Here is a 12,396-nt window from a genome sequence, read left to right on the forward strand (position 1 = left end):
TACAAAGTGAAGAGGCAAAACTTTCTTCCAAGCAAGTCCTACGGCTATAAAGTATAACAACCCTCTTCTCTAGTGACCATAGTTTTCTTGTTTCCCAAGGAAGTCTGACCCCCTAAAACCAAAGACCACCAGAAACTTTGCTTTTTAAAAATCATATCAACAAGAATGAAACATTCTAATCTTGTATGAAGGTGCTAAGTCACTCTGACTCAGAGAAGCAGCCTTGATTCCCAGCAGAAGCACAGAGCTTCACGCAAGAGTTTCTAGATGCAGCATTGCTCATCAGGACCTGGATCGACCTGACCTGACCGTGCAGACCTGCTGCTGACCCCTTGCAGCACAGCCTTGCTTTGCTTTGAGCTTATCAAAACACTGTTTCATTGAAATCTCATCCTGCCCCAAAATTTGTAATTACTTTTTTCCTTTTGTTTGATGGGATATATACACAGGTCCCCTCTATGTAGTCTTAATAAGCCACTAAACTTGACTTGGGCTTCCTCAGACTGTTACCCGATTTTGTGGGTCCTCAGGAAATTCTTTCCAGGTTCTTAGTGTCCTAAACAAAGAACTGGGCAAGACACACATGAAAGGTAGTGGGGATCTACATTTACTGAAGGTGGAAAAGAAGTACACTCTGCAGAGTGACAGCAGGCCAGTGAACGGATTTTCAGTGGCTGTGAGGATAGTGCTTTTCTATCTGGAATTCCTCGACTGGATCCTTCCACATGGAAATAAAGAATCGGGACAGTTGTCCTATCAAAAACTCACTTGGCCTGGTGCCAGATTAGAACTGTCTTATGGGTTTCATGACTTTGACAAATTATTGATTGGTTTTACCCCAGCCCTGAGCTCCTATCTGACGACTACAGGTTTGTCCCAGGTGGTCTTCGGTTAACTGGACTGAGGCAGTGGCTAGAAAGAATAAAGGGGCTATCAAGCCCCAGGGAACATTGACAACCACGGTCAACTGTTCAAAAACCCAAAGACCCAGAAACCCTGTCTTAAAAACAAATGTGTCTTTCCTATTGACTATATGCCTGGGAAAGAACCTACAGCTAGTAGCTTTGAAAAGACTCCAATCCAACTTACAGCCCAATAGTTATAAATTACTGGTAACTCTCCACTTGCTCAACTACCACTTATTATATGCCCACAGAACCTATAGCACTTTTCTAGGCCATATGGTAGATATATTGAGTAGAAGTCCTTGACCAATGAGCTAATGATAGCAACAAGGCACCATCTGTCACTGTCATAGAAGACAAATCCTAAGAAGCAAGTCACTCAACAGAGCAATCATAGAGATGGTATAAATGATCACTTAGAAAGTCTACAGGGAAATTTAGCCTTTGTTCTAAGCCCCAACTCATAATTTATTCAGAAGCCTGATATGACCTTGCAGATCCTGTCAAGGACTTTTATTTTCCACACCCACCTGTTCAACTGGGCTTTTGAATCTGTAAGACTAGACTAATAGTTCAGAAAGATGTTAAACAGCCCTTTCTTCCAGCTATTTTTCTATTCCATGGAGGGCACAAACCTGCATCAACTGTAATAAGAAAGAGGGAAACTCCAGATGTGATGAGCTGAAGGCACCTCGGGGCACTTCATTATGAATATGTAGACAGTTTTCCTCTTGTTATGAAAATTATGGCAATCTGTTACCCAGCATGAGTTTCTGATGAATTTCAGTATCATACAAGCTTTTTCTTGGTTGGGGCAAATGGGGAGAATGTTAGTTGTTTAAATTCTGATCAATTGAGTTTCACTTTCACTCAGAAAAGACCAAGGCACAGGAACATTTTTTTGAATCATCATAACTTGATCCTAATGTAAGCATGCTAAGGAGATAGTTGTGCTGTAAGGAGCTGCCCTCTTCTGCACCCTGGGCAACTTTCATTATGGTTTGACTTCAGACCAGATGCAAGAAGGAAGAGGGAAGGAGGCAGCTTGGAACCTAAGTTCGGGGTAATTTCTAATAGTTGGTCGGTATACTTCACCTCCTACCTGAACACAAATGTGACATCCAAATCCAGAAGCAGGGAAATGGTCCAGAGGAGGACTTTCAGAGGAATGGGAATCATGGGAAAACAAGTATCCCAGAATTTACTCTTGGCAGGGGAAGCCGGAGGGAGTGTGTGTAGGGTGAGATTAACTTGCAAAAATTTTTGCCCCGGGATCCATGAAAAATGTTTATCAGTAAACATCCCTCAAGACTTCACTGACAGTAATAATTCTTCTTGACCTCCTACCCATTTAGAGGCATATTATCATCTCTACCCAATAACAACTCATATTCTCACCAAATTGTTTACATTTTCCTTTCATCTCTCCAATCTGGCTGCTCAATTCTTAGACTGCAGAAACCTTTCACTACTGAGTTCTAAAGCTGTAGAGCTGAAACAGAGGATGAAGATGCTGAAAGAAACCTCATGGGTTTTCTCCAGTATAGCCCTCTGACTTCATAGACAATGAGCAGAAAGGCCAGAGATATCAAATATTTGTCCAAGATCATTCTGCTCCATAGTGACAACAGAGCTGATCCTCTTAGGACTCTAAGACAAAATACTCTACCCAGTGCATATAAATCCATGCTTCACTAGTAATCCATTCCCCTGCCACAATATTTCTAGAGAGTGAGGTATTCGGGTGTGGTTGATAGGTATTTATGGGACTGAACAATACATGAGCTTGAGCCAGGATTCTCCCATACACTTCAAGAAACAGCACTTGCAATTGCGTTCATTTCCAGGCCCAGGAAGTCCATATGAGGCCCAAGAATTACTCTCTACACTGTTCAGTGTGGTCACCACTAGGCACATGTACTGAGCACACAAAATGTGATTCCTCGAATGTGAGATATATCGTATCTGTCAAATACACATAGAATTATAAAGATGTCATGTGAACAACAGGGTGAAAGTACCTTTTAAAATAATTTCTACAGAGTATATGTTGAAAAGATAATATTTAGATATACTAATGAAACATATTAAGGCTAATTTCAACTATTTCTTTTCTCTAGAAATTTTTAAATTACATATGAGGTTCTCATGACATCTCTATTGGCTAGCACTGTTCTAACACACTTAATCCCTTCCCCATCTACTTACCTAATTCTTCCAAAAAGACTGGAATCTACTATCTGCAGAGGTTACTTACATATCTGGACATATTCAGTATTCCAGCAGATGTGTATTGTGCAGGACAGTGGGAACTCAAGGGTGGGTAGTGCTGGCTGGGTGGTCATGGTCAGAAGAATTAGGTCTCTCTGACCTGAAGGCCTGTGAATCCCTGAAGTGCTCTAGATTCTCTAGAATCTTCCTGCCACCTAAACTATGCAAAATTCTCAGTATACATGGATAAACCCTAGCTCTGCACACGCGTGCAATGCATGTGGCAGGAGAGAACCATGTTCCATAAAAGAGAAAAAACCCAAAAGTTCTGAATCTAACTTGTGCTATTTATCCTACGCATGAGCATCTAATGAAACACACTTGTGTATTTTTATGTGTTTTAAAAAGCTATCATGTTTCTATAGGAATTTTAAAAAGAAATAAGGAACTCACTCTTTGTCCTGCTGTCCATCTCTGCTTTTGACAAGTCTGGAGTTGCCGAAGTTGGAGGTAACTTCTTCCCGATAGTCTAAGGAGGGAAAAATGATAACTTCACATATCAAGATGATGCTCTTCATTAAGCAAAGGAATAAAATCAAGATCATCATATGAGAAGCTAACTACATCAACAGAGACACGGTACCTGGTCTACCGAGGGTGCTCCTAAGTAACTCCAGAGTGGAAGAATAGAAATAAAGAGAAAAAATAAAAAGAAAGAATATAGACACAAAGAGCTGTAAGGACAGATGGATATGCAGGTGGATAGGCAGGCAGAAGCCAGGGAGGCCAGGGCAAATGAGTCTTACTGTGACATCACAGAGTATCATCTAGGAACCATCTAGAATCATCTCAGACTCACTTAAGATTCCACCTTCATCATGGGGTATGAGCAAACACACTCTTGTCCTCTGGGAAGGGTCTACCAGCCAAAACGAAAACGAGGAGGGCCAGCAGCTCCTTCCCATTCTTTGAGGCCTTGAAAAGGTCCTATGCCTCAGGCCCTCTGCATTTACTGACTAGTTAAAAAACAAAAATACTATGAGTTTGTTTTGATTCACTTCCTTTCCTTCACTTGCATCTAATTCTATTATCATTCACTGCTATGAGCCCCCCACAGAGAAGATCAGATATTTTCTCTGTTCAGAGACGTTCTTAAAAACCAAGACTACTCAACAGCTCAAAACCAAACCAAACCAAAAGAGAACAAAACAAAACCCACAAACCAACCAACTCAGTGGTTCCAGAGATGGGAGCTGTTCCACTCTTCTCCTTTGTCACCATACTTGGGTGACCATGATTCATGCTTGAGAAAAATGTCTAGTGATAGCAGAGCAATAGCCATCACAACCAACTAGCTGGGTAAGGGGACCTTTCCCACAGTGAAGTGCTGTCCCAGGGAGAAATGCAGTCAGTAGGAAACCAAACAATTTTACCTCTTGGACACATAGAGGAATGAGCTGCATAATTCAAAAACTGGCACGGTGAAAATTTTCTTCAAATAAAACTGATTCACCTCCGTTTTTAATTTGAAAAAGTTCTTCATGCTTCAAACAGTGAGACTAACATTAAATGTGAATAAATCACAGAAAGAGGATAAGATAAATCAAATCTTTGGCTCTTTATGAATTTTTAAAGACATTTGTGACAAAAAGCCTTTACATTTTACACAGTGACATTTTTATTTAGTGCTCCCAGGCTTTCTATATTGGATAAAAAGTGAAACCACAAATAATATGCCACTCCTCAACTGCTGCTAAGTACTCAAACCAATAACAGTTTATGCTTCCAAGAAAACATCAGGGAAAGAAAAAAGTTTGATGCTTTTCTGCCATACGGTCAAAAATTTTTTGAAACAAGGTCTCGCTATGCAGTTCCGACTGGCCTTGAACTCACTATGTAGCCCAGGCCGGCCTCAAACTTGCAAGGATCCTCCTGCCTCAGCCTCCCGAGTGCTGACATTACAGGTGTGCACCACCATGGCCAGCTTTGTAAGGTCAAATATGATGAAAAACTTCAGAATTATCTTGAAATGTTAGGTATTGTCAGTAAAACTAGAAGCTCTCAAAGCATCATTTCACTTGTATTCCTGTTTATACTTCCAACAGCATCCCTGTCTTTGCTTGAGGGGGGACTAGAACAACGTACCACTACTCTTAACATGTTAGGCAGAAGAAAACAAAAACAACTAGAACTTCACTTATCATTCACAATTGGAGGAGGAAAACGCAAATGCAATAGAAAACATTATTTCCAATCTGGACTTTGTTTGCTTTCCTTTGAAAAAGAGACATGCAATTGTTTGGGCTTTAAACCAGATGTCTTCCTTTGGGGAAACCTTTTCAGGTTGTATATTTTTAACCTTTCTTTGGTAGCAAAAAAGTACTGCTCTCTTGTCTGAGGTCCGCATCTACCAGAATGGCCAAGCTAAACGACATCAAGAAAGACCACCAGTTGAATCCACTTTGGCACAGAAAGAGACGAACAAGCAATGCTTACTCTGCTTTTTCTCCTCACTAGTTCAGAAAACACAGCTCACTGGCTTCTGTGTAGATCCCAGCAGCAGAATGATGATGAAGGCAGTATTATGCTCATCTTCTAGGGGATGCTGGATCTTCAATCCTTCCTTGTTCTTTGTGGGCTATGATTACAAGTCTAGAGGGCACCAAATTTCTCCCTTCTCAGCCTGGCCCTGCAGGTGTTCCAGAAATGGAAACATTCTGGGGTTTGCCTCTATAACTGAGAACTAGATAAGTGTGGCCTGTGTGACCAGCAGCATCTGAGAGCTTGTTAGCAAAGCAAATTCCCAGGCCCCACCCTAGACTTTCTCAATCAGAAACTCGGGGGATGGTGCCCAGCCGTGGTGGAGGGAATACACCCTCCATGGGATTCTGATGCATGGTCCAGTTTGAGAACTACCGACCTAGATGTAGCAGAGATTCCATGAGTATTAATCATAAGCAAAGTTTTGCTTGTATTACAAACTAGGTATTCTCATACTTACTTTATAAAACATCTTTTTCACTCTCCTTTTCTTTTTCCTTTACTTTTACGCCAAATGCCTTTAACCCTCGCTATTCTCACTGGCATTAGAACTTGTCATTGCTATTAAACTACACATATATGTGTACGTCATGTATAACTGAAGATCAGCTATGATGAAGGCCTTGGTAGACAGAAAATCAGAGATTCTCTTGCATACATCGCTCCTGAACTTCACAGGCAGCAAGAGAGGAAGTTAAGCTTGCCATGGCTGCCACAGATTGAAGATCTCCACCTGTGATTTCCTCCACAGAATGCCGAATTCTCGCCCTCCTGGGAGCCATAAGGAAGACAGCTTATCCAGGACATGTACCAGTCAGGAACCTACGGGCTGTGTGGATCCTCATAGGCCTTACCTACTAAGAGATCAGCAAACAGGTCCATTTCACTAGAAGACTTTAGAAGGAAGAGACTCTCAAGATCCGTGCCCTCGCTAGGTACAATATTTTGTCTTCCCTTGTGTGAAGTGGCTAAAGACTTCTCAGCACACACATCCATGTTGGACTGATCTTCTTGTCCCCCAACCCAGAAGCCACTACTTGCTGTAGGAGAGGATATGCCGTGAAGGATGTATGGGGTTGAACACTACTGAGTATCATGGTGGATCTACAGTACTTCAAAACACAGTCATCACCAGATTGGGATTACTTTTGTCTCTCTCATATCACAATCTCAATTAAAAACCTAATTTTAAAAAATAAACAACTCAGAAAATTCATTCTGAGGTGGAAGAAATAAAGAAAAGAGAAAAGGAAACTATGACTCTAAGGCATGATCAAAGTTACCCAAGGTTGTCCATCCTGCAGTCTATATCTTCTCTCCCTCAGCGTGTTCATACTCCCTGGGCTTGTTTATGCTCCCTATGCTTGCTTGGTTTTTTCCAGGCTCATTATACCTAAATCCGTTAAAGAAACTATAAGTGTATTAATTAACCTGACTTTGTTAGTATGTCGATAAGGTGAAGGGCAGCAACCTGACTTTAAGCTGAAAAAACAGGTTTACTGGATCCAAAGCATGTTTTTAGGCAAAACATCTCGGATACTCACCTTAAAGGATACGTCCAAAACTACAAAAATATCCTCAACCCCAGACGATAGCCCACCTCTCTCAAGTGCCCACACTCTACTTTCTCTGAGTGTGTAATTCTTTAACTCAGCCCAATAAACCTGTCTACACCTCTCTCTGACGTGTCCTGAAATTCTTCTGCAATGAGTCTACTGAACCTACTTTGTGAGAGCAGCAACTTGAGGTCCCCATTTCCTTTTTGGGGGACCTCTTCAGACTCCATCTGGTGACAATTTCTTTAGACATTTAACATTAGTCCCTCTTGTTTTAGCTCTCTTGCCAAAAGTATTAAATAAAGTTTTGGAGCTTTTGTGTACAGGGGGAATTTCAGACATACTCCTAGCTGCACAAGATCCAGAAATACAGCATCAGAAGAGATAACACCCGAATGATTTCAGCTAGCAGAGCCACTATGAAAGCAAGACAATCACTCGATTGGTAAATGCATAAATGTATCCGTCTCTTTGTGACTGTGGAATGTGAGACCAGAATCCTGTTTAACTCAATAGTATGAAATCACTCCCCCAATTTTATCGTAATTCGGATGGAAACCACTTTAAGTGTACATGAAAGTGTCTAATTATAGGACAATGCTAAGGAGAATGTTGGAATTCCATCTCTGAATATCTCCTCTCCAAAGATTCTCACGTAGCACACCACCCTGACTCACAAAGGCAGCATGATTAGTTGGGGGCAGGAGCACTTGTATCCTAGCAGCTGGTGAAGCTCCTTCGTCAGGCTTTCTAGAAGCTGACGGTAGTCTGAGGAGCTACTGAAGCACTTGCACAAAGCCAAACACAAAAGATGACCTTTTAAACAGCTGGTGATATCCATGCTAAAGTGCGGCTCTTTGATGGCATTCTTTTTACAACATTAGCATCTGACCATTTCTGTCCGGTGTAGATTCATTATGTGCCTGTTCAACAAGAAAGCCCGAGGATGTTGAATATCCCTGCAAACACTTAAACAACTCGTGGCCCTGGTTCTCTATGGTGGTGTGCTGACAGGTGCACAAGTATGCAGCACAGTCATCCCAAATCCTGCTCATCTAAAGGATATGGAGAGATATAACGCACTGGACACGTGATGGGAAGAGGAACAAAACAGTACCTATATATGGCCATATGTACAGCTTTGCAGTTTTTGTTTTCCACCGTTACTCAGAATGACCCCCAAACTGCTATGAAAACTCCCTCTAAATTTTTATATTTATCTTGACATGCTTCCTTCATGAACACCTGACTGATGACATTAGGAAAAGGCTTCCTGGCTTTCAGCAAGGACTAGGAGGACACAGTAGAAGTCCCATGAGCCAGCTCACATTGGAGCCAGAAAAGAACTGGCACAAAGAAACGTCCTCACAATGGAGCGCCTTGTGCGATCCCACTGGAAAGCTGTGCATTCACATTAGCAACTGTCAATTCCCTGCACTTGGTGAGCCCAGCTTAATCTGCATGGTATTGACAGAAGACATACCACAGCAGAACACAACTCCAAATTCTAAAAGTAAGCATTCTGGGAGCTGATGCAGAAGGAATTTGAGTTCAAGGCCAGCCTGGACTACATATCCGGCCTCAAAAAAAAAAAAAAAAAATCTAAAAATAAAAAGGCATGATCCAGTGAAAGGAAAAACTATATTCGTACTTCCATTTTACAAATAGGATTTACCTTTGAAACACCTCCTATACCATTATGTCAATTCCTACTTCTCCAAAGGGGCATGCTGCATAGTCTATTTTTAAATTTGGCTATAAAGAAAAGTAAAATGTAAAAATGAATTTTCTGATTATGAAATTGGGCTTAAGGCTTAGTTATTCAATATGGTGTTTATTTCCCTAGTTGTCTCAAAAAGGTAGAGAGGATTCAAATTATATTAAACCTCTTTGCCTAATCACAGTTAAAGACTTTGCCAGATTCAAATGGTGCTTTATAAGTTTTTGTCAAGCACATCATATTTAGCAGTTTAACTCTCTCTCTCTCTCTCTCTCTCTCTCTGTCTCTCTCTCTCTCTCTCTCTCACACACACACACACACACACACACATACACACACACTCTCTCTCTCTCTCTCTCTCTCTCTCTCTCGCTTTCAGCCACACACACTCACTGGGGATTGAACCCTTGATTATCCTCTTATTGCATCTTCCTGTATCTCATCTATCACCAAAGGTCTACCTTAAGATTCATTCCCTCTGCTTTGAATAGAGTCTAGATCCTTGTTACCATCTCAGGAATTATTTCAATAGTTTTCTAGACCAGGACTGCATCCCCACTTTCGTCTTGCTTCATTTGACCTCCCGTAAGACTCAGAGTATATAATGTTTCTTAACTGGTATTCATGTAAATTCTCAAAGTCCAGGAGAAATTTAAGAGTTTATCTCTAATTATACCTTTCCCTATCTCCTAACAGCTCTTATCTTCCTCCTAAGTTCTCAAGACTAATAGCAAACTTCCTCTAAATACAAGATAATCCCATTTTAGATTCTTCCATCAGGTCTTTTGATCTATCAATAAAATCTTCGGTATATATCATCCTACTGGATTGTATATATCCATATGTGGTCTATGTGTATATTAAACACACAGGGAGACATGAGTATACTGTATTTGTGTGTGACAATTTAAGCCATATTATGTATCATGGAGTTTTATTTCTGCTAGTATATGATCATTCACATCATTTGCTTGCTGTATAAACACCTCTAGAGACCTTGTTTTAAGAAATTGGAAAGAATCATACGGCACAGTCAGAGGAAGAGTAAGATCATCTTTTTGTCAAAACACTAACTTTTTGAAGATTTAGTAAAGGGTTCCATTCATGTTGGGGCAACTCAGTGTTGAAGATCCAGTCAAAACCTACTTCAGTGTGCAATCGGGTGAAGAACATACGTTTATATAAGTATCGCACGCTAACCAATTGCGCCACTGGAGCTTCAGAACATACATTTAAACAATGTTAAAATCGTAGAAGGCAGCTCTCCAAACACTTGACAATATATGGAAATATTGTTTATATTTTATCCATACAGTTCCCAAGAGAGGAGTCTACATGCTACTTTACCGTTTTTGTTTTGTTTTGTTTTTGTTTTTTTTTTTTGGTTTTTTCCGGTACCGAGAATTGAACTCACGACCTTGTGCTTGCCAGGCAGGCGCTGTGCGGCTGAGCTAAATCCCCAGCCCCCATGCTACTTTACTGTAAAATCTTATTCACAAAGGATGAACAAACCAAAGTAAATTTCCATTTTACATATCACTTTGGCAAAATGCAATTTGCCATTGTACTATAAAAGATTCATTTTTTTCAGTGTTATGACAGATAAAAAAGAAGTTGTAAACATTCCTTACACTGGAGGACTAGTGTCTAATCTTTGATTAACAATGCCTTATTTTAGGGATATTTTAGAGAATTTAAGAGTGGGTGATAGAGAAAAAGATGGTATGGCAGGTGTGAGCACTAGGCGGCTATTTTGGATCATAAGCTTATCCAGTGTTTTAACACAGAATATGCACTATATGCAAATGGACCAAGTCCTAATTTTCCTGTAAAGTAGCTGTATGAAGTCAGTTAACATATAAAGATCCTTCCCAGATCTAAACTATCTTTACTTATTCAATCATGACACACTTCAGGCTATTGCCCCTACCTGGGGTAATATCTCTTCCCTCAGTATATTTGAGACCATCTTACCTCTAAGATTCAACTAAAGCCCAGCTGACTAATGTAGCAATTTTCATCAATATTTTCTACTGACATCATCTCATTTGCTTGTGCCATTTTTACACATAAAGAGACACTTAAGGGCAGAGTCAAATTTCAATCATTTCCTTTATACCTCTAAAAGGAAGGGGTTTTTTTCAACCAATCAGTCACTTATTCATTCAGCCAGCATTCTTTCCTGGAACTACAATGAGCCTCAATCGATGTTGTACACATAAACATGAGCAAGTGGAGTCCTAGGATTTTGAACAAGCTCAAAATTTAGCAGCAGAAACAGATTCATTAACAGAGCATCACAGTGCCAAGGGATAACACTATAATAAAGGTATGGATAGAAGAGTAAAAGGAGTTGTTCACAAATCTACACGGGGAAATATACCTCACAGACAGCAGAAACGAGGCTGGCATTGAATTCTGAAAGATGATTTAGAATTGGCCAGAGAATGGTGGGAAGGGTATTCTAGATGAAGAAAAAAAGGAAAACAAGGCAAGAATGTATGCAGGAGCTGGGTACAATGGCACAAGCCTATAGTTCCAGCACTTGGGAGGCTGAAGCAGGACTGTTTGAGCCCAGGAGTCCAAGGTCAGCCTAGAGCACATATCCAGGCCCAGTCTCAGAAAGGAATGTGTGTGGGGGATGAGGACCTCCTAGCACAGGATGGGAATGGCAGGGGTCTGCAGTAGGGGGTGAATGGAGGTGAAGTGAGAGCTACTTGGGCCCAGAAATCAGCAAGGTAAATTAGGGCCAATGTTACAGTAGTTCATGTTTATCCTCATGAGAAGTAAGCAGTGGTGTGGCATGCTTAAAAGTGTGACTTTTAAGACTGATAATAAAGGAAAAAAAAAGAGGAAAGGACATGAAAAAAGCAAGTTGACACAATAATCCAACTAAGGCAGTGAAACAGTTTGGATGTAAAACAGAGAATTGAGAAATGCTTAGACCGTCTACCTAGCCATAGTTCAGCTACCACAGGCATAAATCAGTATTATAAAGAGATTTGAGTATGATGGAAAAAGTCCCAATTCTGCAATGCTCTTGAGTCTACATAGATGCACACCACAGAGTTATTGAGCGCCAACCGTGTGCAAAGAACAACATTAAGTTCAGATTCTGATTAATGACTCAAAGAGATGGATTCAATGGTTGCTCTGAAGTGTTGTGGAGAGTTTATCTTAATGGGAAGAATCATAGGAAATGTGTTTCTCAGTGCTCTGATGCTAGTACAGAAACATTCAGTGGAAAAATAATAAGCCTGTAATAGTTTTGAGCATTCAGCTTCCTGTTAAAACACTAATCTACCACTTGAAAACTAAAATAATTTTTTAAAAAACACAGACATATAAGAAGCTCTTTTTGCTTTGTTTTTTGAGACAGGATCTTGCTATGTAGTACAAACTGGCCTGGAACTCACTGTGTAGCCAAGGGTGGCCTCAAACTCACAGGGATCCTCCTGCCTCA

General features: G+C 40.5%; 1 protein-coding gene across 1 annotated transcript in view; it reads right to left on the bottom strand.

Moving 5' to 3' along the window:
- Sh3kbp1 (SH3-domain kinase binding protein 1) overlaps nt 1–12,396 on the bottom strand; it is a gene marked incomplete at its 5' end in the record, with an annotated part of 338,774 nt that overhangs the window by 105,566 nt on the left and 220,812 nt on the right. The window contains 1 exon segment of the mRNA XM_005407792.2: nt 3,570–3,645. Within this exon segment, the coding sequence (XP_005407849.1) occupies nt 3,570–3,645 (76 nt within the window).

This window comes from Chinchilla lanigera, unplaced genomic scaffold, assembly GCF_000276665.1.
Source record: "Chinchilla lanigera isolate Chin_1 unplaced genomic scaffold, ChiLan1.0 scaffold00108, whole genome shotgun sequence".
In the NCBI taxonomy this organism is placed as follows: Eukaryota; Metazoa; Chordata; class Mammalia; order Rodentia; family Chinchillidae; genus Chinchilla; species Chinchilla lanigera.